This window comes from Lobosporangium transversale, assembly GCF_002105155.1.
Source record: "Lobosporangium transversale strain NRRL 3116 chromosome Unknown BCR41scaffold_2, whole genome shotgun sequence".
Taxonomy (NCBI): domain Eukaryota; kingdom Fungi; phylum Mortierellomycota; class Mortierellomycetes; order Mortierellales; family Mortierellaceae; genus Lobosporangium; species Lobosporangium transversale.
Genome location: NW_019028980.1, coordinates 1487178 through 1513823, shown reverse-complemented (window position 1 = coordinate 1513823; position 26646 = coordinate 1487178). Strand labels below are relative to the sequence as shown.

Below are 26646 nucleotides of genomic sequence, written 5' to 3'. Positions count from 1 at the left end.
TTTTTGACTAGATATAAATACTGTTTAATCGCTTATAGGTATTTTATTAGTATGATTGTTTTATTATGATGAGATGAGTAATAGATAATATATATAGTATGAAAAATTGTACAAAGTGGAGATCAATCATCACAATCATTCACCTAGACAGCCGCGACTGTACCCATTGGAATAGTGGTGTGCTGAGGTTTCTGACTGCGACCAAAGCCAAAACCTTTAGATGTTGTGGTTGTATTACTTTGACTTGCAACTGCTGGGACTGCAAGATTGGCCACTGCAGCTGCAGCTGCTGCTTGTTGGGCAGCTTGCTTTGCAGCACGCTCATAAATAAATTCCTCGAATAGCTTTGCATTTTTGTCATTTGCTTTAAACAAAAAGTCTCCGATGTCGCCAAGGACAGGAACCAAACCAAGCTTTGGAATAATATCGATAATAAGAAAAAGACAGTTAGACGGTGAACCCACACATTGTGCTATTCCGGTCTATCTATCATTAAAAATTAATATTAGATTGCTTACCCCAAAATCAATAGCCACATTGAGAAGCATCCTTTGCGTGAGAGATTTGGGAATATCAGCTTCTTGTGCGGTGTGAATCAAGCGGAGGGCCAGGAACATGGTGATTGCATCGCCTGCAACTGGGACTAGACCTACAATGATGCGCCAAAAAGCAATGGAATAGGTGAGGATATTGGACTATAACACGTTTATAGCGCTAAGAACGATACATTTGCAGAGAAGTATATGAAATTTACCAAGGATAGGATCAATTCCAATTTTCGCAACACCAAGATCCAATCCAGTGTCTAGTACTTTGGCTCTTCTCTTGACCTTGGCGAGAACATCAGAATCCCTTTGCGACAGCATGATATTTTTCTTATCATCGGCCTTGAAAAATTTTTTGATCCTTGAACCAATAGATACTTGGTTGGTATCTTGATTGGGCGGTACTGTTACAACAAATTCCTGTGGCCGTTGCTGTTGCTGTTGCTGTTGCTGTTGCTGTTGCTGTTGTTTAGGCATTATGATGAAAGTCGAAGAAGCCTGTTGGGATTGGTGAAAATTCGTAAGAAATAGAGAGAGAAGAAAGAAGAGATGAAGGAAGACCAACTGCTTAAAGAAAATCGGGAAGGGTGGGAGGAAAGGAAGAAAAGAGAGCGAGAGCGAAAACGAAAAGAAAAAGAAAAAAAAAAAAAAGGTGATTCAACCAGCAACAAGGGGGAGAGTTTGAGAGAGAGAGAGCCTGAGAGAGAGGCGGGAAAAATGAAAACGTTTGGGTTGTCTTCTAATAATTTACATAATATATATATCCGACTGCATTAAATAAAGTAACGGCCAGTGCAGACTCAAAACAACATTGAGGAATCGTCTAAGGGTCATTAGCTCATTACGTCAAGGTGACCATCGGACAGAAAAGAGAAGCTAGTAAGCGCAATGAATTTTTTTTTTACTGCTAATCTATTGGTGTTTGTTATGAGGAAGATGATTTTGTTTCCATGGAGCATCACACGTTCATCTGTCATCTCATTCTTCTTTAGACCTTTCCATAAAATAAGAATTTGGACTTTTGGGGGACTCTTTAAAATAGCTTCTTATTTTGGTATATTATGCCTATATGCCTTCGATCATTCGTTCTTTCTCAGGGGTGACAAGCTGGTTCCAGATTCATTATCGAATCAATTTCTTTCAAAGACATGTGCTGGATTTAGGCCTGTCTTGGCATTTTCTATCTACATATCCTACTGCGAAAGTTGAAAAACGTTACCATGTCTATTTCATTCTTCTCTAGAAATTCACTAAATTATATAATTCTATTTTAACAACCTGCAAGTGTCCGAAGCAGCGCGGCATTGGCTACACCTGTCTCATCCACCATCTTGGAAAATGCCGAGTCTGGGTCACTCAACAACTTGAGTGGAGTGTCGTACTCGGCTACGTGTCCATGATCCATCACCAAAATGCTAGTTTGCAAAAGACAAATGATTGGATTACTTTAATATTATCTTGTTTCTTTACCGGACATTTATCATGCCGTGTATGCGCGTTGCATGCATGTCATGCATGCAATACTGCAGCCAAATGTCCTCTCATCACATAAATCATCACTTATGAAACACATACCGGTGATAATCTACGACCGTATTTAGTCTGTGTGCTATCGTAATAACGGTTGAATCCGCAAAGCCCACACGGAGGGCTTTTTGAATCAGACTATCTGTCGCCAGATCAACGCTTGCCGTTGCTGTAAACAAAAAAAAAAAATTGTAATTAGCCCCCCTGTGTGTTACAAATCCTCAAACAAAATGTTTGAAACTTAACATTTGGGTTTGGTGGCGAGGGCTGTAAGGACAAAAAATGCAATAAATTTTTTTTTTATTTCTTTACCTTCATCAAGGACAACAATCTTGGACTTCGCAAGTAACGCCCTCGACAGGCAGATGAGCTGTCGCTGCCCTACGCTCAAGTTCTCTCCATTCACTGCAATCATACTATCCAATCCCGCCTCCTGCTGTTGCACATATGCTTTCATATCACTGGTCTCAAGCACTCGCCACAGCTCTTGCTCTGTGTGCCTTGAGAGTGGGTCTAGATTATAACGGATCGTCCCCTGGAAGAGGACTGGGTCCTGAGGAATGATAGAAATCCTAGAGCGAAGATCCGCGGTTCCAATAGTTTGAGTTTCGATCCCATCAATGATGACACTACCAGACTCCCATTCAACCAACCTAAACAAGACTTGGATCAAGGTTGATTTGCCAGCGCCAGTCCTGCCAACGACCCCAACCATATGTCCCGGTTGAATATCAAACGAGACTTTTTCAAGTGCAAATGGAAGACCTTCACGATATCTCATCGACACATCTCTGAATGAGATATGTCCTTGACTAGGCCATGAAGATGCTGGTTTGCGATCAGGGATTTCAGCTGGCGGCTCTTGTTCCAGTGTCTCTGAATAATATAATAGCCTTTCAACCGAGTTCATATTGCCTTCCACATTTGCAAAGCAATGAATCGCCCAATTCATCTCAGATGACAATCTTGCTAAATAGCTCAGAATCATGCCCGCAATCGCTGGCGCAATACTGGCGCGAGTCCAAACAATCAAGGCCACAGCCAGAAAGTTTAACATGTGGCCAGCAGTGAAGGTGCGAAAACCAATCCAACGTCCACCTAACGCCCAATGGTAACTGGCCTTGTTATATCTGTCTACGTTATGCTGATTGCGGGTAATTGCCTTTTCGATTCCATGATGATGATATGCCTTGAGTGTTCCCATGCCAGAGAGTGTCTCTGAAAAGTATGCAAACATATGAGAACGAAGAATAGATTCGACGCGCTTGAGTTCTCGACTAGTTTTTTGGTAGTAGACAGCTGCCATGTAATAAATGATCAACAGCACGATCATCCCTGGTAACATCCATGGCAGGAAAACCGCTGACAATATTAATACGCTTATGATGCCTGTCAAGGCAATTAGGTACGAGTTGATAACTCCCATCAAGCTCGAGTCAATCGTACTGATATCTTTACTAAACCTGTTTGATAATAAGGCAATCGAAATTTAAGTCATCGCTGAAGTTGCTGCCAATCTATTCCACATTCGTCAAGTTATAGTCACTTGTAGATGATTTACCTGTTGAGAATACGGCCCAAAGGCGTTGTATCAAAAAATGAAAGGGGCACATGCAACACCCTGATAAAGGCCTTATCATGAAGTATCTTTGAGGCTTTAATGACTGCGGCGACCAAAATGATCGAGCCCACCATTACAATCAACAGTTGGACAACCCCAGCACCCAGATATATATTGATGTATGTCCACATGGACAAGTGAAGTGTATCTTCACTCCAATAGCTCAGCCACACACTCATGCTATAATCAAAGTCAAAAACCATAAGAGTCCGACCAACATCAGTGCATCGATCTACAGTAAGTTAACTCTCCTGCAATGCTGTCTGGCAAAAGAGATTCGTTAACGGGATAACACTTACCCAACGCCAGCTGCTTGTTGAAGTGACATTAAAAGTAATACCATGGTCCAGCTGCTGATGCCCCCGAGACGGAAGTAACTGAGATAGACCTGATTAGAGACAGCTCCTAGCTCTCTTTCTTCCTCTGTCATCAGGCTCTGAGTAACGATAGGCTCCTCTGTTTCTGATCCAGGCTCTGAAAGAACGGTTATTTCGTCGTCACTGTCTGCAGCTGCTGTCTGCGTTTCACCAGCGGAGGATCTACGCTTTCTATCAAGCCGAGGCTGCCTAGTCAAACCCTCCATATCCTTTTCCTCGCTTTGGTCGTGGTTATGGTGCCCTCCATGATGCTTCATCAGTGTATATAGTTCACCTTGCTTATTTGCCATAAGATCTTGATATAAACCCTGTTCTGCAATACGGCCCTGTTTCATACAGATCACATAGTCCACGTCAGGAAGGATATGCAGCTGATGTGTAGCAATAATTCTTGTCTTTGTGTGTAACTCCTGTAAGACGCAATCTTCCCAAAGCCTCTTGCCCACGTGTGCATCAACGGCAGAGAGCGGATCGTCCATGATGACTACATCTGCATTGTAATACACACTTCGGGCTAATGAAAGGCGAGCCTTTTGGCCACCAGAGAGATTGACACCGCGCTCGCCAATCTCAGTCTGGTCTCCAAAGGGCATGTTCGACAGATCTTTCTCCAACAAGCAGGCTTCGATAACTCTCCAGTAACGTTCGTTCTCGAACGGCGTGTCAAACAGAATGTTGTTACGAATAGTCGCGTTCTGGATCCAGGGTGCCTGAGAGGCATAGCTGACAGTGGCTCCACGAATGACCTGGCCTTGGCCTTGGCACTTGTTCATGTTTCCAACAATAGCTTGCAGCAATGAGGATTTACCGCTACCTACACGGCCTACAATAGCAACAAGAGAGCCACGGGGTATTTTAAGGTTGATATCCTGCAGAAGTGGCTTCGCTTCTCCTTGGCTTGTTCGACCTTGCTCCTGGTCTTGTCCATGCTCCTGGCTTTCATTCTGGACTGACAGCAATGGCTGCCGATCTTCCGTGATGCCTTCACTGGGGGAACCATTGCTGCTTTCAGATGTGGATATCCCTGTAGTGAAGATTTGATCCCAATAAAAACTGGCATTCAGGATGCTAACCGCGTATTCGTGTGTAGGGTCAACAGGAGGTAGAGGCTGCATATCGGAAGTAAGAAGAAATTTCTCGATACGCTTTATACTAATCCATGCATCAGTTGCAAGGCCGTAGCTGTATGGAAGGACTAGCAACGGGACTCGTAGACCAGTGAACAGCGTCAATGCGGGGAACACAATCTTGGCCTCAAGCTTGTTACCAAGAGCTGCATATAGCACGAATGACAGTGCAGATGCAAACACTGGTAATGACTAAAACAAGCAGATAAATCATTAGTAGATATACCAGGCTTCTCGAAATGAATAAAGTCTTTGACACTGACATTCACTCAAAGGACTTACAGACGAAGTGCTATAGATAAACCCACGAACTTGCATCAGCCAAGAAAGACATTCAAGTTCTTTTACTCGGATATCAGACAGCTCCTTCAGGAAACTTTGGAATAAATGTGACCAAAAAAAAAACAGTTAATAGTTGATGATCAATATAATTAATATAACCCAAGCGGACTAAATAACAATGACATAGTCCGACTTTATACCTTGGCTCGAACGTGAAGTATTTGATGACTTTGATGCCCTGTAAAATCTCCGTGACGACACGGATTCTAATGTCCGTTAATTTGATCGCCTTCTCGCGAAGTGGATTCAGAGCCGCCATAACCCACGCCTGCAATGGATTCGATATTATCAACAGAATTGTACCCAATAATGCTGAGAGTCCCATCAAATATGTTAACATGATCACAGTGATCAGAACACCCAACGGAACAAACAGCAATAATGGCAGGCTTTCAAAACAGTTCTCAACCCTTGAAGCATCTGTAGACATCAAGTTAAAAATGGTCCCATCAGGGTACTCCACCCGGGCCTTTGAAGACATTGTCGTCGATTTACGAAAGATCATATCAACAAGGGCTGTGCGGAGTAAAATCCCCGATCTATCCGCATCTCGAACCCAGATTTGGCTAAGGATCGTTTGCAGCATACATGTGGCTAGTAGAGCGATACCAAGGCCATAACCATACCATGCAGGTGGAGGAGATTTTTGGTTGCCTTGTGTATCTTCCAAAAATACGATGATCTGTATCATTCATACACAGAAATGAGCATTACTTTTTTTTTTTTTTTTTTTTTTTTTTCCCGCCTACTAAAGTAGAAATGTGACAGCTCCCAAAGACAAAAAAAAAAAAAAAAAAAAAAAAAAAAATTGATTTTGACTTACCCATAAAACAATGAAAGGAACGAGTCTTGAAATGTTATCTTTTTAACAAATGACATTTGATTCACTGTTAGTGATCTAACAAACTATGATTCGTCTGCTTGAGGCGGTATATAATCGTAGAGCCTTTTTATATTAACATTTGTCATACCAGCAACGAACAGCGCCAATTGAGCCAGTCCATATTCTGGCAAAATGTAGACAGCCGAAGCTCTCAACAACGATGGTTCCCGTCCTGTACTCCTGGCCTTTCGAAGTTCTTCCTCCCAACATGTACGGAGACCAGAGCCCAAGATCTCAGTCGTGTAGTGTGGCAGCATCTCAAACACATCTTCCTCCTGAAGTGGACGCTGAGCACCAATTTTGAAGAGTGAGGTCATCCATGACATAGTAATCTTGGAATACATGGAAGCTGAACCTTCAGGACTAGGAGGACTGATCTTTTTCACATGCTGTGCTGGTGCTAATGCTGTGGATCCCGTGCTGCCATAGTCAGCATTATTTGTCTCATTACTGCTCATACCATTGGTATTACCTCTGCTAGAACCGCTAAATGACCCTTCTGTGGAGGCCAGTAGCGGCTGGGTGGATGACGAAGATTGAACCATTGGTCAATCAATATTTGATCTGTTCTTTCCACAGAGTGCTCCTGATTTTTCTTCTGTTCTACTTTTGTTGGTGATCACTGAGCAATGAAGTGAGGAGAATGAAATGAACAAAGAATTCAAAAAAGCAATGAATGTGTTTGCCTATTTTATCCTTTTTTTTTTCCCAGGAAGTGTGTTACACATGTTGATTGCAGCATTCAATTATTATCGTGACAGGAAACAAGAGCATCACAAATGATTCATCTTTTGTTTATTTATTATGACTGGCAATGACTACATACAATGATAAAGAATAAAGGATATATCGAACTTCTCGTAGACGACAACAGTACATGAACAGGTACCGAGCGTGAGTAAAGGTCCATTTTGCTCTCTGCCGTGAAAAAAAAATAACCAATGATGGGAAACACTGGCCATTAGAGTATCGGCATGGTAATTTTTTTTTTTAAAAAAAAAAAAAAAAAAAAAAAACTTTCTTTGGTTGTCTTGTCATTCTCCCATCGTAGGAGCAACAGTTAGACTTTCTTTTTGAGAAAATAGGGATTTTGTTTGGAACAAACAACGATTTTATTTCTATATTTTTTTTACCTTACCGAACTTTGTCTCTTGGTCTACCGAGACTTACCTAGATACAATATATCAAAAAAGAATATAATGTTAGTAAAAACTATAAAGTCCTTCCATTTTTCGTCATGAACAAATCCTCCTCGAAGAACGGAAAAGTTTAGGTATTCATAAACAGTCTGAAGACCTCCTAGTGAGATTCAATCCGTTTGAAGGTGCGGAAATACATACCTTTATAAACCACATATATCGCTTTAGAAATTAATAAATCTTGAATTAAGCCTATAAAACATCAACAAAATCCTTGTGGTTAGTCATAAGGTATCACAGATCGTGAAAGACAAGTGTATGCAGAAATGTGAGGCATCAGAGATCAAAAAAGTTGTCTTCAATAATTATGCAGATGAAACACGGATGATCAATAAGACATCATTTAGCCTTCAATTATATATAGACTGATGTATATGAGGACATACCAAAGACTAGATGGGATAGGTCCAGTAATAGCGATCCGACTGGTGACAGCTAGAAACTAAAAAGCATATAAAGACAGTAAGGACTATGTTAATCGATGCATCAACAGTGTAATGATTTATAAAATTGTCCGATGTATAAAGGCAACGTCAATGGTTCAGAATATTATTTTGGTAAAGGGTTATCCACCATGGTCTCATGTCGGAAGCAGAACTGAAAAAAGTTGTGTCATCATTTTGTAGTGACTATTGCCCACGATTGAAGGTCATCTTTAGGAACTGTCAAGACTCGAATACTTACATTTCAATCTATCAAGGGGCATGGGAGCAAGCCAGTAAAGGTGTCTTGATCATTGCTGGCAACACTGTTAAGGATAAAGGAAGATTTAAAAAAGTGTTAGGACTGTATCTTCATTTCTTCATTCCAGAAAAGATCGATCGATCTGTTTATGGACGTATCATTAAAATCAGAATAATATTTTGGTAAAGGGTTATCCACCATGGTCTCAGGTCGGAAGCAGAACTGAAAAAAGTGTGTCATCACTTTAAGATAACGTATACAAGACAATCGATGAACATGGCATTCTCAACTTACAGACTTCCTGCAGGTTGCTCGAATGTGATGATGGTTCGATGTAAACCAATTCATATCAATAATCTAGGATCAGCAATAATGATAATGAAAGAAAAAGTTAAAATCTAATTTCTCAATGGGTCAATTGATCCGCACACTTGACAGAGTGGCTTAAGGATTGATGAATCGTCAGATGGTAGTGCATGTTTCATTTGCTCAGGTGCTCGCTAGGAAACGGTATGGAGATATCCTCATTCGATTCAAAAAAAAGTGTCCACAGAATTAAATTTTGTATTAAAAGATTCTTACCTGGCAAAAAAAAAAAAAAAAAAAAAAAATCCTGTCCATTTAAAATGATCTGATCCTAAATCAATTTAGGATTCTTCACGCGATCTATAAACGATTCAAGTCAACAGTAAAAAAGAAATCTATTCGTTAGATTATCAACCTTTTCAATTCCTTTTTTAATTATTTTACGAGTTGAGATCCGATCTGATCACACTCTGATGAAATGAGATCAGAAACGAGGAATTCCATTTGGTTTACGAAAAATCCACATGATATATTCGGGGTATCATTTTACGTACAACTTTTTCATCAGGAAAGATATTTATCAGAGTGAGCAGATGGATAGAGTATAGAGTAGCTCCATAACAAAAACTTACCACATCGGAAATAAAGCAATGAATGCATAGGGAAAAAGAGAAAAGAATCAAAAATAAAAAATAAAAAAATTTATCAACGGCAGTGGACTGTGTTATGATTTTTTTTTGTTTCGACACATTTGCGATCCAGCTCGTACCAATGCGTCGTGCTCTCCACAACCTGCATTTGTAATAAACAAATTGGTATTTCATACAAGTAAGCACTCCACAAAGTCAGGCCAATGGACTGATGTGTATTACCGTTCAACATCTGACTTTTTCTTTCTATTATTACCGTAAGGCGCGCGCCTTGCTCGTTCTTTTGCTATTGGATAAAGACAACTTCATTAATAGGATTACAAATGGACGTGACCAAAGGAAGCCATGATAAAGATGACACCGCTGACAACGGAAAAATAAAATGCTTTTGATTAGTGCATTGTTTTTGGTTCGAACTACCCCTGGTTTTGTAACAGCAAACAATAACATCAACACACAGACAGATGATGTGCCTTGTGACTCGGAGGAGCATTCTTCATTATTGTAATGTGGAGATCCATCAGAAAAGAGCTGGATGCACTGACTTTGTTGCATTGCATTGCATTATATTGGGAGATACTTTGTTTTAACTATAAGAAAATAAACCACTGTGTGGTGCGGTCAGTACCTTCCAGAGAAAAAAAAAAAAAAAAAAAAAAGAAGGGGCCTTTTGCCTGAGCATGCTCTCCTGACCCTATTTCCAGGAGTCAAGCACCATCAACTGGTTGTTGTTGTTGTTCTTGTTTTTATTATCATGATGATGGATTGCTGTTGGACTTGATGAATGACCTTGCTGATTGAAATATAGGGGTATCAAGGAGAAAAGAAAAATAAATAAATAATATGCGTTCGGCATGCAGATGCAAGTGTGCATGTGTGCAGTTTAGAGTCTATGAGTCTATTTCAACCTCTTGAAGACGTAAGGCTCAATTTGGTTTATTATCATGCTATTTCACGGAATGATTGGAAACAGGCTAATGGCGGGATTTATGTTGAATGGCTGTGTACGACTCTAGCAGTATAAGACGCATAACATGAACATACAGACAGGCACACACGCCCAGGGACAAAGTTGGTCATGTCCCTGATGATTGACCCCCTTTCTACAAAGTTTTTTTTTTTCTTTTTCCCCTAGTATAAAGAGGACAGCGGTATCGCCAATCCAGTTGGAGATCAGCAATCCAAGTTCACTTCTCTTTGTACCTCTTTCTTCTCTTCGCTCTAATAATCACACAGTCTTTCTTCAAAAGCCATTTTCCCGCGTAAAAATCATAAACACTTCCTTCGAAATCAACCTTATTGAAACGACTCTGCTTTGTATCTCTAAAAAAGAAACGAACTCGTCCACCTCCACACAACCCTTACACTTTTTTTTGTCTTCCAGTAAATTAATAAAAAAAGACAGTCATGACTAAAGAGGAAACTGCAACAACTCAGGTCGAAGCGACCGAGGCTGCCGAGGCTACCGCCGTTGCCAAGTCTAATGCTTCTGCCACAAAGTCTGAAGAAGAGGAGGATATTGATATCGAGGGTGGATACCTTCAAAAGCGTGGCACGAACCCTCTGCATCCTTGGAACAAGCGTTTCTTTGCTTTTGGAACTGAGCCTGTCAGTCTCGATAACCTCAAGACTGTTCATAAGCGCAACGAACGTCGCGTCAAGAAGGTGCCTGCACCCGCACCAGCAGCCGAGGCTCCTTCAGAGGTCGCAGCAGGGAAGGCTCCTGTAAAGGAAGGCAAGGATGCTGAGGAGACGTCTAAAGATGTTGTCGCTGCCACCTCCACTCCCCCTCCAAAGACTGTCGAGGAAGTGTACGAAGAAGCAAACAGGGATCTTCTTGTCAATGTGGCCCAAGCCAACACAAAGGGAACAGGGCTGCTGTACTACCACAAATCAGATGATGAACTTCATCGTCAGAACATCCTCGGTATTATCAACTTGAGGGATGTCAACTCTGTCGAACGTGTTGAAAAGTCGAGCAAGAACCGATCATTTGTAGTCAGCACCAAGAACCGCGACTATCACTTCTCCGCAGAATCACCTCAAAAGGCAAAGGGGTGGGTCAAGGCCATCAAAGAAAAGGCGGACGAGGCCAAGTCAGAGCCAGATCCTTACGCCAGCCCTCAGTTCCAGGAGGTTTACAAGAAGTTGGGTAAGAGACACACATTTATCAAAGCTCGCATCAGACTGGTAAGAATACATGAAATATCTAAACTTTCTTTCTTTCTTTTTTTTTTTTATCACATCTAGTCACCAGAGAGGCATTTGAGCATGCCAAGAACTCTGCTGCCATTCTTTCAGATAATGAGATCAATTCGGACGGTGAGCCAGATGACATTGAGATTGAGAATGGCACTCCAATTGTCAAGAAGCGCAAGTCTTTCTTTGGTTTCTCTGCTGTTGCTACCAGCCACGAAAAGAAGAAGGCGGATGGCGTCACGAGTGAGTTGAAGACCGAGAAGAAGCAGGAGCTTACACATGTCCAGGAAGGCGAGGTTGACGCACTCAAGACTCACGAGTCCGAAAATGCAGTCTCCCATACCACAGATGCTGTTGCTGCTCCAGCTGAGCCTCCCAAGTCTCCCAAGGCCAAGAGCGGAGGATTCAAGCTTTTTGGAAAGAAGTCCCCTAAGACTGAAGAGCCACCAGCCGCCCCTGCTCCAGTTGAAAATCCCTTGGACGTAGACGAAGCTAAGGCCCAGGCGCTGAAGGCTGTGGATGATGCTGTGGAGGCCAGTAAGGCTAAGGCTGCTGAGGCAAAGGCCGACAAGCCCGCAACCCCACCAGCGCCCGAGAAGAAGCCAAGCTTCTTTGCTGGCCTCTTCCAAAAGAAGCCTGCTCCCCCACCTCCCGCACCTGTGGTCCCCACTGAAGAGACTGTTGTAGTGTCATCTGAGAAGAACTTGTCGGAAGTCGTCACTGCTGAGGGCGCAGTGACCTCGCAGTCTTCTGGAGGCTTTTTCTCGCGCGTGACCAAGAGTAAGGACAAGAACGAGGTCGAGGTCAAGTCTGGAGAAGTTTCAACCGAGGATGTCATCAACGCAGAAGGATCCACACATGTGGAACATGTCGAGGGCACTGACGCTAGCGTTGCCAAGAACGCCGACGGTGAACAGAAGGTGGATCTTTCTACAACTGACGAGACCATTACTACGGCTGATAAAACCGAGAAGATCGAGCGCAAGCCATCGCTTCTCAAGAGGTAAATATTATTTCAAGCGCTATTCAATGTCTTTTTCATCTGCCTGATCAAGACCCGCTTCTAACGCCTTTTATTATAATTATTTTTTAATTAAAAAATTGTAATAGGCTCAGTGGAGCAGTGCGAGCTACCATTACCACAGCTGCAGGTGCGGAGGAATCTGTTGCCGCCCCAACTGAGAAGACCGTTGAGGAAGAGACTGAAGCTGAGGCTGAGGCTGCACAGGAAGAAGCTGTTGAGGAAACTAAGGTGGCCGAGGCCGCCAAGCCCATCGAGGTCGCAGCTTAAGTTGTATGCCCTTCTATCATTCGCTTTGTATATTCTGAACATATCCCTATTTACTACCAACAGAAAAAGAGAAAGGAAAAGAAAAGAAAAGAAAGGAAAGACGAAGAAGAACAAAAAAAAAAAAAGAAAAGGAAAGATAGCTTCCTTGAGAGCCATTGGTTCTTCCTGGCAACAATGTAATGATGAAAAGAAAGAAAAAAAATGGTTGCGAAGGAAGACTAGATACCAAATTTACAATCAATGAATAAAATGTATATAATTTTTTTTTGTCCAATTGTGAATCGTGGTTCAGAGATTTTCTAGGCGTTTCGCGATCAAAAAGGAAAAATTGGATCAGAATGACTTGTATCGTTTTAAGACCTGTAAGTGACACAAACAGCCATATAAATGATAATGCGTTCCGCAGATGCAGGCTCGATTTTTCGATTCTTTTTTTTCTTTTGTATTTGCCAACAGAAAAGAAACATTCGCATTCCTCATTGCGGAACAGCAACATTTACATTCTGTTTGTCTGCTTTCTCTCTCCTCATACGCACACATACCTTTTAGAGAGTCCAAAAAGTTCTTTAATCGCAGTAGCTACCAATAGTTGGAATAAAAATTAAAAAGAATATAATCAAGGCGTCATGTTCACTATTACCGCACGCGCGAGGCCACAAGCGATTGCTCAAACCGCCGCCCGCGTAGGTGGATCACACCTACGCATCTCACAAAGAATGTTGTCCTCTTCTGCCACAGAAACAACCAGCAGACCTCTTTGCCTAAGATCACCTACAACAGGATTTCATATAAAGAATCCATCGTCATTACAACCTACAACCCGTCATGGCTTCTTGGCCACCTTGAATGCTGTTCGGTCGGCACGCCCTACTACGTCTATCCGTGGATCAGCCATTCGTTTTTATCAAACTGGTATGTCTTTATCTACTCTTGTAGAAATGTATATGGATATACTTATTGCAAATTGTGTGTTTGTTATATGTATATGGTGAATATGTTTGTGAGAATGAAAATGTATGGGGGTGTGATATTGTGATTCATTTGATTCGTGTATTGTCTGAGTACAGTTGAGCTGATCTAGAATATTCTCACGGGGATCTTCAATGAAAATCTGTAGGGCGAGGTGGTCCACAAGGGTTCAGGATTCAACCGACAGCAGAACAGACTGAGAAAGGAAAAGCTCTGGAATTATATGTAAGTACAAAGCTCCATTTAATTATGTGGCTTCAAAAAAAAAGTATCGTTACTGATTATTGATCTGATCACAACTTAAAAAAAAAATCTCTGTAATATAGGGAAATGACTTGACCAAACTAGCTGCAAGTGGAAAACTTGATCCAGTCATTGGACGTGAAGAAGAGATTCGTCGTACTATTCAAGGTATGTTGCTTTTGTATAATAACCGCGATCAGCGTCAACGATCCATTTTCATAATGTGTATTGAGTAATAACTCCATATGTTGTATAAAACTAACTTGACTCAATATATATCCTGGTCTATATTGATAATACCTAGTCTTGTCTCGTAGAACAAAGAATAACCCTGTCCTCATCGGAGAAGCTGGTGTGGGAAAGACTAGTATTGCAGAAGGTCTTGCTCAGCGTATTGTCAATGGAGAGGTCCCAGAATCAATCAAAGATAAAAAAGTCATCTCATTGGATCTAGGTGCTCTTGTTGCAGGAGCAAAATATAGGTAAGATTGACAGTTAGTATAAAACATAGTTGGTCACCTTTTTTTTTTTTTTTTTTTTTTTTTTTGAATGTACCGTTACTGAGTAAACCGTCGTTTCTATCTTATTAGGGGTGAATTTGAAGAGCGTTTGAAAGCTGTTCTAGCTGATGTGATGGATCAGGAAGGCAAGATCATCTTGTTCATCGATGAATTACATATGCTCCTAGGGCTTGGCAAGTCTGAAGGCGCCATGGACGCCGGAAATATGCTGAAGCCTGCTTTGGCCCGAGGCCAGCTGCACTGTTGTGGTGCAACGACAATTGATGAATACCGCAAGTACATCGAGAAAGATCCAGCATTGGCTCGTCGTTTCCAGTCTGTAATGGTAGAAGAACCTACTGTTGAGGACACGATTTCGATCCTGCGTGGACTCAAGGAACGTTATGAGGTTCACCACGGAGTCCGGATCGCTGACTCTGCACTCGTAGCAGCAGCAGTCCAGAGTCACCGATATATTACTAACCGGTTCTTACCGGACAAGGCCATTGACTTGGTAGACGAGGCTTGCTCCAAGCTTCGACTACAACAAGAAAGCAAACCAGATGTGATCGAGAGCCTGGATCGCAGTATTGTCACCATGGAAATTGAGTTGGAGAGTTTGAAGAAGGAAACTGATCCGCTCTCAGTTTCGAGACGCACCAAACTTGAAGAAGATCTAGAACTCAAGAAGAAAGAATCAGAACGGTTGACCAGTATCTGGCAAGAAGAGAGGTTAGTTTTGCTTTCCTTTGTCCATTGGCATACGATTTTTTTTTTCTTCTTCAATTGTAATAACCAATTGATTGTCCTAAACTATCCTATGATGACTAATAGAGAAAAGTTGAACAAGATCAAGAGCACCAAGGCTGAGTTGGAGCAAGCTCGCATTGATTTAGAGGCAGCTCAACGCAGGGGTGACTTCACAAGGGCTTCTGAACTTCGTTATGGAGTCATTCCGAAATTGGAGGCACAGCTTCCCAAAGAGGAAAGGGTCCCTGTCAACGGCTCAGAAAGCAGCATTGTTGCCATGGAGCAGGCTGAGAATGCAGATGAGAGACCGATGGGACCTTTGGGAACTCAGGAAGAAGTTGAGAGTTTGATTCATGAACGTGTTACAGCAGATGATATCTCACGCGTCGTTGCAAGAATGACAGGCATTCCTGTTCAGGTATGTAAAAAAAAAAAAAAAAAAAAAAAGCTTCGGTTCGCAGATTCACCCTTATTACACCGCCTTTACCTTTTCTTACATGTTCCTTCATCATTGACCGCTTCTCATATAGAACCTACTAAGAGGCGAAAAAGAACGTCTACTGGGAATGGAAAAGGCCCTTCACGAGCGGGTGGTGGGCCAGGATGAAGCTATTTCTGCCGTCTCCGAGGCCGTGCGTCTAAGCCGTGCTGGCCTCTCAAGCCCCACTCGTCCCATTGCATCATTCATGTTCCTTGGACCTACAGGTGTCGGAAAGGTAAGGAACCTTGTTAGCATGAATAGCTTTATTTTACGTCCTCGAACACTTGGATGTATATTGAAAAGCAATGTAAACGCCGACATTAACCCTTTCACTTCCATCTCTTTAACTATTGGGTTTCTTATATAGACCGAATTATGCAAGGCCATCGCCAAGTTCTTGTTTGATACAGAAAATGCAATTGTGCGCATTGACATGTCTGAGTACATGGAGAAATTCTCGACCTCTCGTTTGATTGGCGCTCCACCTGGTTATGTTGGTCACGAAGAGGGCGGAGAGCTGACAGAGGCGATCCGTCGTAAGCCATATTCTGTGATTCTACTGGATGAGATTGAGAAGGCTCACAAGGATGTCTTCAACTTGATGCTTCAGGTCTTGGACGATGGTCGTTTGACGGATTCACAGGGCCGTACCATTGATTTTAGGAACACGATCATCATCATGACTTCGAATCTGGGAGCAGAGATGTTAGCCATTGCTGAAGATGATGCCTCGGCTAGAACCCCTTCATCCGTCAGTAAACTAGCCAAACGCAAGGAGAAGAAGGATGAGAGCAAAGTCACGGATGCAGAGAAGGAAGGAGTTATGCAGGTGGTGAGACATCATTTCGCGCCCGAGTTCATTAATCGTGTCGATGATATGGTGGTCTTCAACCGTTTATCGCACAGTGCCATTCGTGACATTGTGGATGTTCGTCTACGCGAGGTTCAGGCTCGTTTGGAGGACCGACGTATCAAGATCAATGCAGATGCACAGGCTAAGGAATGGCTCGCTGACCGCGGATACAGTTCTGCGTATGGCGCTCGTCCATTGAACCGTGTTATCCAGAAACAACTACTCCAGCCTCTGGCCAAATTAATTATCGAGGGCAAGGTCAAAGTTGGAGAAGAGATTGGCATCACAGTCGAGAACGATAACTTGACAATTGTCACTCCTTCAGGCAAGAATTGGTAGTGTAAAAATTAATGGACATTAGCATAAACAGCATAGGCGGTAGATTTAGTAGCATTACACACATGTGTAGCATTAAATATTGTGTATAAAAAGTATTTCTTTCATTATCGGAAAAAGCTTTATTGAATGAACTTGTTCCTGTACGATACCGACGTTAGATTTACATCAGTATAATAAACCGTATGGTTACACTGTCATGTTGTACCGTTCTGGCTCATTGTGCTGGCGATCAGTTGGGATGCCACAGTCATTTTTTAAAGCGCGCATTTATAAACATTTTTTTTTTCTTTAATTCACTTTAATGAGTAAAAACAAATGGAAAGGCTATATAACAGGGTTTTGCATTTAATGCACACTATTTAAGAGGAGTACTGCTTCTCAAGGGCCTTGGCAATGGTCTGGAGCTGGATATTGCTGGTTCTATTATTATTGATAAAAAAAAGCGAGAGTCCATGTTAGTGTCCAAGATGAAATATATTCAAATATTAACTCCAAAGCAAAGGTTTACGAAAAAAATAAAAATAAAAATAAAAATAAAAAATAAAAAAGAAACGTACCCCTCATAGATGGCACCGATCTTGCAATCACGGTAGAATTTCTCAATAGGAAGTTCGCGAGTGAAACCGACTCCACCAGCCCATTCGACGCAGCGTGAAGCAGTGCGCTCAGCAACCTGAGAAGCATAGAGCTTAGCCATGGCAGCCTCCTTCACAAAGGACTTGCCCTGCTCCTTAAGACGAGCAGCATTATATGTCAAGAGACGAGCTGCCTCAATGTCCACAGCAATCTGAGCATACTGGTGCTGCATTCCTTGGAAGGAGCCGATGTAGCTGCCAAACTGCTTGCGTTGGAACAAATAGGGGAGAGTGGCATCGAAGGCACCTTGAGCAAGACCCAGCATCTGAGCAGCAATACCGATACGACCCTCGTTCAAGATCTCAATAGCGTATTTATAACCCTGGCCGATCTCTCCCAAGACGTTGCTAGCAGGAACACGGACGTCATCAAAGTTCAAGGTGCAAGTTGACGAAGCACGGATACCCAACTTGGACTCCTTCTTGGCGACCTTGACACCCATGCTCTTCTCGAGAACGAAGCAGGTGATGCCCTTGTAACCCTTCTCGGGAGCAACGTTGGCGAAAACCAAGAAGATCTCGGCTTCACCAGAGTTGGTGATCCACATCTTGGAGCCATTGATGATGTAGTCATTACCATCCTTGACAGCGCGGGTCTGGAGGGCGAATGCATCAGAACCAGAACCAGCCTCGGACAGGCAGAAGCATCCAACAGTATCGGTGGCAAGCTTGGGCAAGTAGCGCTGCTTGATATCCTCATTAGCGTATTTACGGAACAGGGTATTGACGAGAGTGTTCTAAGGATGCGGCGGTAAAAATTCTAGCCGTGTTAAAACTTTTTTTTTTTTTTTTTTTTTTTTTGCTTTCCAGTTCCAAGTCACGCCCACTAACTGAGTATCAAATGGAGATCCTCGAAAAGCATACCTGGACATCACAGATAACAGAGACGGAGGGATCAACCTTGGCAAGCTCCTCAATGGTCAAGATAGCAGACATGAACGAGGACTCGGAACCATCGTACTTGGCCTCAGTCTCAATACCCATCAACTATAAAATCAAAAATAGGAGAAAATCCGAATTATGTGTCAATAAAGCCGTGAGAATCTTTTTCTTTCCAATGAATAAAAAGGTCCACATACCCCCTGCTCAAACAAGCCCTTGAGGACATCCTTGTCTAACTTCTCAGCTTCGTCCATCTGAGCGACCTTAGGAAGGACCTGCTCCTGAGCAAAGCGAGCAACTGTAGGAATTGAACCAGACAACATTAGTGAGGGATTCCGCAGATATTAATATCCACGTCAAGTTATTAAAAAAAAAAAAAAAAAAAAAAAAAAACCGTTATATATGAACAGATTACACACATACCGGTATCACGCAAGAGCTGTTCATCCTCAGTGAAAGTGTGGAGAGAGGCAATGTTGGAGCGAGCAACAGCTGCCTGAGAGAAGAATCTAAAAAAGTATCCATGCCAAACGAAGAGTCAGTTCCTGAATTGCGTATTACTACAAATCCAATGACGGCAGGATCCAGTGTTCTCCTTTCGAAGTCAAGCGCGATAGGAATAAGTTTGGTAATATATATGAGCTGGACTAATCCTGACGACAATAAGATCCTGGCTCGAGGGTACTTCGAGCTGGGGTGTTAGCGTAAGGGTGAGAAAGCAGCTGTGTGTTTTACCTTGGGCGGACAGCGTTCAAGACTGCAGGCTTGGCGACAGCGGAAGCAAGACGAGGACGAATGGCAGAGAACATGGTTGATCAGATGAATGAGAAGAGTGGGGAGTGATGAGGAAATGGAGAAAGAGATGAAAGAAAAGAAATAAAAGAGTATAAAAGCAGGAAGAAAAATATCCCCGGTTCTTTCCTTTTGACTGTCTCATGCATATGTACATTTAGACTCGAATCATTAAACCCGGTGTGAGGAATCGCGTAAACCCAAATTGACTCGCTCAATGATGCAGAGGGAAATCCTCAGCCAGTCAGAAGAGAGCGCGATGAACCTGAACTTCTGACAAAAAAGTTTCCCCCGTGGACAAAACATCTAAAAACATCTTTGTGGAGGCAAGAGTGACAAGCTATTTTCCTTTCACGTGCTTTTAAATCTTCCATCTTCAGGTTCTTACAAGCACAACAATGACCATTGTACCCATGTACTGTGCATGTTGTACACGTAGATCATGTACATGTAGTCTAATTCACAGTAGCCCATGAATAAAGCTCTAAATATACAAATATCTATATTAATTACAGTTCATGGATAACAGGACTCTCTGTCCATATTCCTCAGCTTACGTGTGACAGAGGCCACAAAATGGCCACGCGGCTTCGGTTCTACTGCACAATGAGATCGCAGACTTCATTTGAAGGAATATGGATTGACGTTTTTCCTTTCTATCCCTTAGGCAGTAATGCGATATCTGTCTGCCTTATCTGTCTCTGCTGTGAATGTTGAATTGATGTCATTATTCCTTTTTGTCAATCTCCCTTTGAAGAGCATTCCCCACATTACAACAGCCAATCCCTTCTCCTCTTCTCATTTGCACAACCACAAGAATATGTAAACAAAAAAACAGTTCGGATCGAATCGTGTCCGTGGGTTACTTTATTTTTAAATGTTGGATGGACATGACAATAGCAAGCTGTTTTGACAAAATAAAAAACGAATTCTTTGTACAAAGTTTTTTACTGCTCATTGCTCTTAAGACGTAGTAGATGATCTGTTGGTGAATCAAAGAGGACAGTCCAGATTTATGAATGATTGTGTTGAACAAGCGATCCTCATCAAAGAGATCAAGCAAATAAACAGTTTTGATGAGCAGTGTATATAAGAAAATATCTACTATCGACTGCAGTAACATGAAAATCATTAAAGGTTGAAAGTTGGTTATAACGTCTTCCATGTCTTCCTGTTGGAGAAGCAAACGAATGACAAATGATCGGGAAGTAAAGGTGACTCAAGCGAGCAAATAAATAAAGAGACCTGTCTTGTCCCTGAAAAGATGGTCGGGCTACCTTCCTATTCTGTCCATTAGTCTTTTTTCTTTTTTTTTTTTTCCTTCTTTTCTCTTTCACTTTACTCATTCTTCTTTACATCCTTTGTTTCTCTTTTCATTCAACTCCCTTTTTCTCATTCAACAGGGAACACCATTGCGTCCTATTTTAGTATCGTCACAATATTCTATCACACTATATCGGCTGCATCTCTTGATGAAATTGACACTCAACTGCACTCTTCCTCACTCTTCAACCACATCACCATCTTCCTCAAGTAGGAACTAGGCTTCAAAACTATAATATATACATCCCTTTCATTTCCCCAATTTACTCTAAAGTCCTTAATCTACAATGAACACATTCACTACAAAAAGCACCCCGCTATTGGGCGGTTCCAATGATAATGACTCGTCCGCAGGCTCAAGGCCACCCTCATCCTTGTCGAAACATGGTGAGCGGATTGGTGCCAAGAGAGAACTGACTCAGCTCGAGAACTTTGCGATCTCTGCTTTGGCACCCTCCATAGCAGTCCTGTTCACCAATCCATTCGATACTGTCAAGGTCCGCCTTCAACTCCAGGGCGAATTTGTCAGGACAAGGGAACCTGGCAGGAACGGGAAAGAGATTATTCGAGTCTCAGAGAAGGTATATATATAAAAGGCCATTCAATACACCTTTATTTCTCTCTCTCTCCCTCTTCGTTTCATTTGTAAGTGCGAATGTCTCTGGAATGAACATGAGAGTGAATGAGTTCATCGGTAATAGAAGCATCTTGGAAAAGTTAGCCCAGTCCTAAAAAAAAAAACAATGCGCTGTTTTTTTACCCCGCACCCGAATCGGGCTACTTTTGGTTGTTTATTTTTGTTTTTACTTTTTTTTTTTTTTTTTTTTTTTTGCACCCGAGTGAGAAGACTATGAGCCGCATGCACATCACCACGCTACCCCTTCACCTTACTGACAAACCTGTGCATGCACCCATCTCCTAAACTATTACAGCCTTTTTCTTTTTATAACCAGCAAAGTGACACAACAACAAACTTGCAACACTGCCTTCTTCACCTTCGTCCTTGACTTGAACATCCTCTCTTTCACCTATTCTTTTCTCTTGCTGTTTCTGTGCGGGAGGTTTTTTTTCTATTTCACCCGCAGCGTGAAAGAACGATGGAGTACAAAAATAACTGCATCAAGGACAGTTGAAAGAATGAACCAACGAATGCAGCGGAGTCAGTTATTGTATACATTGGATATACACTATTTTGTTGGGGGATCGGAAGGACAAAAAAAAAATGGAGAGTTGTAGCCATCTTAATATTGTTACATACTATGGATTTGTGCACAGATTCGCGCGACCATTTAACCTAGACTGGTTATTATTTTTTTTTTTTCAGGAACAAAACCAAAGGACAAACTGAGAGATTTCACTTGTCTAATTTTGGCATATTCCGTCATTTCTTTCCTTTCATTTCTCTCACATTCGTATTTTGTGTATATTTGCAATATTGTAGGTCTACAAATCCTCATTGGATTGCCTTGTCAAGACATTCAGACATGAAGGCATCCGTGGTCTGCAAAAGGGTCTTTTCCCTGCCATCCTCAAAGAATCCTCCAAGAACATCTTCCGCCTTGGTCTTTATGACCCTATTTTGAACACGATGCATCCCCTCAGTTATCCTGGTGAGGCCAGCACCGCCCCTGCATGGAAACGTATGATTGCAGGAGCAACCTGTGGAGCTATGGGTGCCATTAGTGCCAATCCTTTTGAACTGATCAAAACTCGACTTCAATCGCATTCATCCAGTGGACTGGCTGTTGGAAACCAGTATGCCTACAAAGGCACGTTTTCGGCCCTTCGGACCATCATAGGCACAGATGGTGTGATGACACTTTATCGTGGTTCTATGATCTCAATTGCAAGATCTATGCTTGGCAGTGCAGCCAATTTGACAACATACTCATTGATCAAAGACCATGCCAGGAATAACTGGGATGCACAAGATGGTGTCATACTTGACATGATGAGCTCGCTTGCCAGTGCATTTGTCAGTGTTGTCGTCATGAACCCCATGGATGTCGTGTAAGTTTATGAAGAAAAGAAAAGAAAAAAAAAAAAAAAAAAAAGACAGGACGTCCCGTCTCGGCTTTTCTCAGTCACCGGGTCCAACCCAACTTATCAAATATCTTTTTCTTTATATTTCCTTTCATAGCCGCATCCGTCTTTATAACAGATCATCGCAATCAACATCGCAGAGCACGCTACAGTCCTGCCGCCATATTTTGACCACTGAAGGTCCTTTAGCTTTCTACAAGGGATTCTCAACGCATTTCATGCGTATTGGCCCACACTTCACGCTCACCTTTGTCTTTCTAGGCATGCTTAAGCGACAATTGATTGAAGGATCCACTGTCTCTTCCAAGACACCAATGAAATCATCCAACATTCTCCACCCGAAGGATGAGAGCCCTGCGGTCTCTTCGTCCTCACCGTCGTCCTCGACGCCATCCCTCACCGCTGGTGTAATCGCAAGACAAGAGCAAATTTAGAGACTCTTTTTGACTTTTTTTTTTTTTTTTTTTTTTTCCTTTCCTTGTACGACTTCAACAATTTCTTTTTTCTTTTTTTTTTTCCTTGTTTGTTTACTTACATTCTGCAATTTCTTCATATCTTTTTTTTATTATTATTATTTCTGCATCCACCACATCGCAATCGCAATGGTTGCCACCAGCTACCAGTCACCAGTCACCTTCCATCTTGCATTAATTCCTAAAGCCCATGTACTGTACTTTTCTTTGTCATTTCCTTCATAGAAAATGCACTATTACTTGCTCATCTACTTTTAAACACCCTCCCCTCTCCCCCTTCAATATGTCCTTTCCCTTTTTCTGCTTCAATTTGTCGCTTCTTTTTCCATCTTTTGGAGGAAAAAAAACCCCCCCGCCAACTCCTTCGACTCCTAAATACCTGTTGCTGTACTGATTTTCTGCTCTTCTAATTTAACTTATCGCCATAAATGATATCAAGAAAGAGAGAAAGAAACCTTTAAACACAAATACAAACAAATAAATGTATAATAAAATTATTAGAATATGACGCTCAGGCCAACAAAAAATGAGCATTGTAAAAAAATTGTGCTACCAGTCGCCCGCGCAATCAGTTAATCATACAGTGTCCTTTTCATCTTGAACAAGTTTATTAGAGTCTATTATGCATTGTTTTTATACAGTAGTTTAGATTATGCGTGCTTGAAATTTGATCCGCTATTAAACAAGTCCTTGCCCATCCAATATGGATAAGTAATCAGATTTACTCATGACCTTAGACTCCGCATAGCTCAATATGGAGAGAGGTATCTTCCTTCTTTTCCTTTTGTAGAATGGATGAGTTTCTCCTTCTGTTGTAAAATGCAACTCGCTCGCAACAGAGAAAACACAGAAAGTGACGACAAGATCGCGGACATCTTCGTGTGTGTGTGTGTGTGCGGGACCTGAGGATCATGCCTGTTTACATGATTTACTATGATGAAATAGTGTAAATTGTGAACAACTACTTCAGTGTTTATGGTTCTGGCAGCTATGTCCGGGTGATCCATGATGAAGTTTTTCGGATCCTGTCGATCCTACAGGTTTTTGTTGTTGCGGTTGTTGTTGGTGTTGTTGGTGTTGTTGTTGTGTGAGCCTGTCTCTATCCTTAGCCTCCTGTGCAGCTTTGCGTTCCCAACTCAGAGGTGGACCTTTCATGAATCGAGAAATCCTTGGCTTAGCGTTCTTATAAATGTCTACTGGGATAATTAGATTGGGATTCTTGGACAACTCTGTAAGGTGCTCTCTTTGGATCTAAAAAAGCATGACATAAAATGAGAAGACACGTTCCACTAGGATGACAAAAATAAAAAAAATAAAAAAAAAAAGACTAACCTCGAGGTTATCAACCTGGATTTCTGCAAGTTGGATCATATTCTCAATCTCCTGTGGATCCTTCTCTGCTTTATTGGATCTGAAATCTGCCTTGACTCGGGACATTACCAGTGCAGAGCGTGTTTCGGTTGGCATAGCCTTACCGATTTTCAAAAGCTTCCTGTACAATTGTAATACCCTCTTTGCTTGGGGCAAAACTCCTCCGTTATTGGTAACAGTAGCTCCAGACATTTTTTTTTTTTTTTTTTTTTTTTTTGAAAGGAGAATGGGAAATTTGTTCAAGTAATTCAGGGACGGAGATCAACTTTTTCTTTTTTTGGGCGGAAGCGAAGAGAAAAGAAAAAGCCACATCTTGTATTACACACCTTTGTTTGAGGATCACAACAACCTTTTTTTTGTTACTTGTTATCTCGCTACGCTACATCACCTTTTGCTAAACATTCCTAATCGCATCCATGGCCAAAGCAGCAGTAGAAAAGCCTGCAAAGCCTGATGTTGAGTCTGATTCGGACTCTAGTGACGATGAGGATTATGTTCCCGATGGCAAGTGCATGAACCAAATGAACAACAAAAGATGGAAGGGCTGTTTTTTTAACAATTGTTAAACCTTTGTCTTAAAAAACATACAGATAAAGCCGATATTCAGAGTGAAGGAGAAGATGACAGTGATGATACGGATGCGGAACAAAATGATGGCGCAGGATATGGCAAAGATATTGAAGATGCTTCAACTACCCGTTCAGGAAAGCGGCGTGCAAAGTCTTCTTCTTCTTTGAATGACGCAAATAAAAACAAGAGACCTCAACCAGAGGACACAATTAGTCAAGCAGAAGCACAGATTAAAAAGAGTCGACTAGACGCTCTCTGGGAAGAGATGAATGCTCCTGTATCAAAACCAGCCTCGCGCCCCGAACTTTTAATGGCAGCTACATCTGGATTTGGAGCAAAGACAGAAAATAAGCCACCATCGTCATCAGGCAAGATGGTTACCATCACAACGACATATGATTTTGCGGGAGAGACCGTAACAGTGACCAAAGATGTCCCTGAGGATTCTAAGGAAGCAAAGGAGTTTATGCAAAAGAACAAGACAGGGATGGAAACCACTCCGCAAGCCACATCTATAGACACAGAAGACACGACCACTGAATTATCATCGACCTCGACTTCAGTTATTGCGGATACAAATGAACCAACAGATTCGATACTCACAACAACTGTCAATCCTACAGCAGATATATCAGACTTATCAAACTCAACAACGACTGTAACAACGCCTTCATCATCATTATCACCAGCATCGCCGTCATCATCATTAACAACAACAACAACAACAGCAGTATCAGGTCCACGCGTAGTGACCCGTCCTTCAATTCTCGATACTCTGGCCAAGAAGGGACCTGTTCGGTATGTTCGCAAGAAATCCACATTGGATGAATTAGCTGCGACCTATGGTGTAAAGAAACCTCCAAAGATGAACACGTTAGAAAAATCCAAGCTGGACTGGAAGAATTTCGTGGGCAAGGAAGGCATTGAAGACGAACTAAAGCATCATAACAAGGATGGATATATGGAAAAAGTTGCCTTCTTGCAACGAACGGATGAGCGGCGAGATCAAGAATACCAAATGTTGAAGAAGAAGAAGTAGTTTGATAGAGTGATAGAATGCTGTCAACATGTACCAATATATATTTCTGTCTTTTTTTTTTTTTTTTTTTTTTTTACTCTCTGTTTTTGTTTCTTATTTCGCGGAATATCATTAGGAAAGGTCGATATGAAAAAAAAAAAAAAAAAAAAAAAAAAAAAAAAAAAAACTAATTGCTATAACTAAGTTTAGGGAGGCTCAGCACACATTCCTTGATCAGTTACATCAACCGTTGCGGAAAAATCAACGCTTCTGTGGCCGTGCTGTTCTCATTTTCCAACACTGTACCCTAATAGTTACAATACATCAGTAGCCGCCATTTGTTTTGCACACCTCGTTCTCGATTCTTCGCTGCGACATCCATCCATGCTCAGCACATATTTGCAGGGTTATTTTTGGAGTTTCGGAAAAATGGAATATCGGAACTTTCGATGCGGTCTGTTTATTTACTAGGACCTCTCTCTCTAATTCTGCAATGCGCAAGGAAGATGTTCGATTTTCGCTTCTGACAACAAAACATTGAGTGTTTCCTTTAATAGAACTCTTCAAACTTCACCTGGCGTTCTTAAGCTCCTCCCGACTTTTCTTTTTTTTTTTTTTTAGTTAATAAACATGGAAGGATTGAGAGATTGGAG

The 26646-nt window shown here is 41.8% G+C and overlaps 8 protein-coding genes across 8 annotated transcripts; 4 read left to right on the top strand and 4 right to left on the bottom strand.

Moving 5' to 3' along the window:
* Nucleotides 1–39: 39 nt before the first annotated feature.
* Nucleotides 40–1196, bottom strand: BCR41DRAFT_345426 (hypothetical protein). Its single transcript, XM_022022708.1, has 3 exons — nt 755–1196; nt 519–649; nt 40–413 (listed from the first exon to the last, which is right to left on the bottom strand). The coding sequence occupies exons 1-3, from the start codon at nt 1020–1022 to the stop codon at nt 144–146; spliced, it is 669 nt and encodes a 222-aa protein (XP_021886177.1). The 5' UTR covers nt 1023–1196; the 3' UTR covers nt 40–143.
* Nucleotides 1197–1762: 566 nt separating this feature from the next.
* On the bottom strand, nt 1763–7173 carry BCR41DRAFT_418559 (P-loop containing nucleoside triphosphate hydrolase protein). The gene is made up of 9 exons (XM_022029638.1): nt 6511–7173; nt 6363–6400; nt 5680–6221; nt 5480–5573; nt 3993–5389; nt 3634–3873; nt 2385–3535; nt 2121–2241; nt 1763–1960 (listed from the first exon to the last, which is right to left on the bottom strand). Exons 1-9 carry the CDS (start codon nt 6965–6967, stop codon nt 1816–1818), a joined length of 4185 nt encoding a protein of 1394 aa, XP_021886176.1. The 5' UTR covers nt 6968–7173; the 3' UTR covers nt 1763–1815.
* A 3273-nt stretch (nt 7174–10446) lies between these two features.
* BCR41DRAFT_418558 (hypothetical protein) lies at nt 10447–12860 on the top strand. The gene is made up of 3 exons (XM_022029637.1): nt 10447–11413; nt 11512–12463; nt 12571–12860. Exons 1-3 carry the CDS (start codon nt 10669–10671, stop codon nt 12749–12751), a joined length of 1878 nt encoding a protein of 625 aa, XP_021886175.1. The 5' UTR covers nt 10447–10668; the 3' UTR covers nt 12752–12860.
* An 885-nt stretch (nt 12861–13745) lies between these two features.
* On the top strand, nt 13746–16886 carry BCR41DRAFT_376445 (P-loop containing nucleoside triphosphate hydrolase protein; the record flags this gene model as incomplete). Its single annotated transcript, XM_022027049.1, has 8 exons — nt 13746–13775; nt 13916–13945; nt 14047–14131; nt 14268–14445; nt 14554–15195; nt 15298–15631; nt 15744–15929; nt 16062–16886. The coding sequence occupies 8 exons, from the start codon at nt 13746–13748 to the stop codon at nt 16884–16886; spliced, it is 2310 nt and encodes a 769-aa protein (XP_021886174.1).
* Nucleotides 16887–17167: 281 nt separating this feature from the next.
* On the bottom strand, nt 17168–19288 carry BCR41DRAFT_345419 (acyl-CoA dehydrogenase/oxidase). The gene is made up of 6 exons (XM_022022707.1): nt 19139–19288; nt 18827–18912; nt 18601–18701; nt 18386–18508; nt 17444–18258; nt 17168–17306 (listed from the first exon to the last, which is right to left on the bottom strand). Exons 1-6 carry the CDS (start codon nt 19210–19212, stop codon nt 17246–17248), a joined length of 1260 nt encoding a protein of 419 aa, XP_021886173.1. The 5' UTR covers nt 19213–19288; the 3' UTR covers nt 17168–17245.
* Nucleotides 19289–20505: 1217 nt separating this feature from the next.
* BCR41DRAFT_345417 (mitochondrial carrier domain-containing protein) lies at nt 20506–23009 on the top strand. The gene is made up of 3 exons (XM_022022706.1): nt 20506–21099; nt 21960–22528; nt 22659–23009. Exons 1-3 carry the CDS (start codon nt 20806–20808, stop codon nt 22993–22995), a joined length of 1200 nt encoding a protein of 399 aa, XP_021886172.1. The 5' UTR covers nt 20506–20805; the 3' UTR covers nt 22996–23009.
* Nucleotides 23010–23621: 612 nt separating this feature from the next.
* BCR41DRAFT_383293 (hypothetical protein) lies at nt 23622–24609 on the bottom strand. The gene is made up of 2 exons (XM_022027446.1): nt 24367–24609; nt 23622–24285 (listed from the first exon to the last, which is right to left on the bottom strand). Exons 1-2 carry the CDS (start codon nt 24595–24597, stop codon nt 24001–24003), a joined length of 516 nt encoding a protein of 171 aa, XP_021886171.1. The 5' UTR covers nt 24598–24609; the 3' UTR covers nt 23622–24000.
* Nucleotides 24610–24756: 147 nt separating this feature from the next.
* On the top strand, nt 24757–26049 carry BCR41DRAFT_418553 (bucentaur or craniofacial development-domain-containing protein). Its single transcript, XM_022029636.1, has 2 exons — nt 24757–24909; nt 24996–26049. The coding sequence occupies exons 1-2, from the start codon at nt 24822–24824 to the stop codon at nt 26012–26014; spliced, it is 1107 nt and encodes a 368-aa protein (XP_021886170.1). The 5' UTR covers nt 24757–24821; the 3' UTR covers nt 26015–26049.
* Nucleotides 26050–26646: the final 597 nt, after the last annotated feature.

What these genes read in the sequence shown, in the direction of transcription:
- BCR41DRAFT_418558 (XM_022029637.1), top strand. Translation starts at nt 10,669, where the DNA reads ATGACTAAAGAGGAAACTGCAACAACTCAGGTCGAAGCGACCGAGGCT. An exon ending in GGAGGTTTACAAGAAGTTGG is followed by an intron (nt 11,414 to 11,511) that starts GTAAGAGACACA and finishes TATCACATCTAG; the next exon opens with TCACCAGAGAGGCATTTGAG. An exon ending in AAGCCATCGCTTCTCAAGAG is followed by an intron (nt 12,464 to 12,570) that starts GTAAATATTATT and finishes AAATTGTAATAG; the next exon opens with GCTCAGTGGAGCAGTGCGAG.
- BCR41DRAFT_383293 (XM_022027446.1), bottom strand. Translation starts at nt 24,597, where the DNA reads ATGTCTGGAGCTACTGTTACCAATAACGGAGGAGTTTTGCCCCAAGCA. An exon ending in TCCAGGTTGATAACCTCGAG is followed by an intron (nt 24,286 to 24,366) that starts GTTAGTCTTTTT and finishes ATGCTTTTTTAG; the next exon opens with ATCCAAAGAGAGCACCTTAC.
- BCR41DRAFT_418559 (XM_022029638.1), bottom strand. Translation starts at nt 6,967, where the DNA reads ATGGTTCAATCTTCGTCATCCACCCAGCCGCTACTGGCCTCCACAGAA. An exon ending in ATTGGCGCTGTTCGTTGCTG is followed by an intron (nt 6,401 to 6,510) that starts GTATGACAAATG and finishes TTTGTTAAAAAG; the next exon opens with ATAACATTTCAAGACTCGTT. An exon ending in CAACAAGCAGCTGGCGTTGG is followed by an intron (nt 3,874 to 3,992) that starts GTAAGTGTTATC and finishes CTTTGATTATAG; the next exon opens with CATGAGTGTGTGGCTGAGCT.
- BCR41DRAFT_418553 (XM_022029636.1), top strand. Translation starts at nt 24,822, where the DNA reads ATGGCCAAAGCAGCAGTAGAAAAGCCTGCAAAGCCTGATGTTGAGTCT. An exon ending in TGAGGATTATGTTCCCGATG is followed by an intron (nt 24,910 to 24,995) that starts GCAAGTGCATGA and finishes AAAAACATACAG; the next exon opens with ATAAAGCCGATATTCAGAGT.
- BCR41DRAFT_345417 (XM_022022706.1), top strand. Translation starts at nt 20,806, where the DNA reads ATGAACACATTCACTACAAAAAGCACCCCGCTATTGGGCGGTTCCAAT. An exon ending in TTATTCGAGTCTCAGAGAAG is followed by an intron (nt 21,100 to 21,959) that starts GTATATATATAA and finishes GCAATATTGTAG; the next exon opens with GTCTACAAATCCTCATTGGA. An exon ending in ATGAACCCCATGGATGTCGT is followed by an intron (nt 22,529 to 22,658) that starts GTAAGTTTATGA and finishes TTCCTTTCATAG; the next exon opens with CCGCATCCGTCTTTATAACA.
- BCR41DRAFT_345419 (XM_022022707.1), bottom strand. Translation starts at nt 19,212, where the DNA reads ATGTTCTCTGCCATTCGTCCTCGTCTTGCTTCCGCTGTCGCCAAGCCT. An exon ending in TTGAACGCTGTCCGCCCAAG is followed by an intron (nt 18,913 to 19,138) that starts GTAAAACACACA and finishes ATACTTTTTTAG; the next exon opens with ATTCTTCTCTCAGGCAGCTG. An exon ending in ATCGGTGCCATCTATGAGGG is followed by an intron (nt 17,307 to 17,443) that starts GTACGTTTCTTT and finishes CAATAATAATAG; the next exon opens with AACCAGCAATATCCAGCTCC.
- BCR41DRAFT_345426 (XM_022022708.1), bottom strand. Translation starts at nt 1,022, where the DNA reads ATGCCTAAACAACAGCAACAGCAACAGCAACAGCAACAGCAACAGCAA. An exon ending in TGGAATTGATCCTATCCTTG is followed by an intron (nt 650 to 754) that starts GTAAATTTCATA and finishes GCATCATTGTAG; the next exon opens with GTCTAGTCCCAGTTGCAGGC. An exon ending in ATGTGGCTATTGATTTTGGG is followed by an intron (nt 414 to 518) that starts GTAAGCAATCTA and finishes ATTATTCCAAAG; the next exon opens with CTTGGTTTGGTTCCTGTCCT.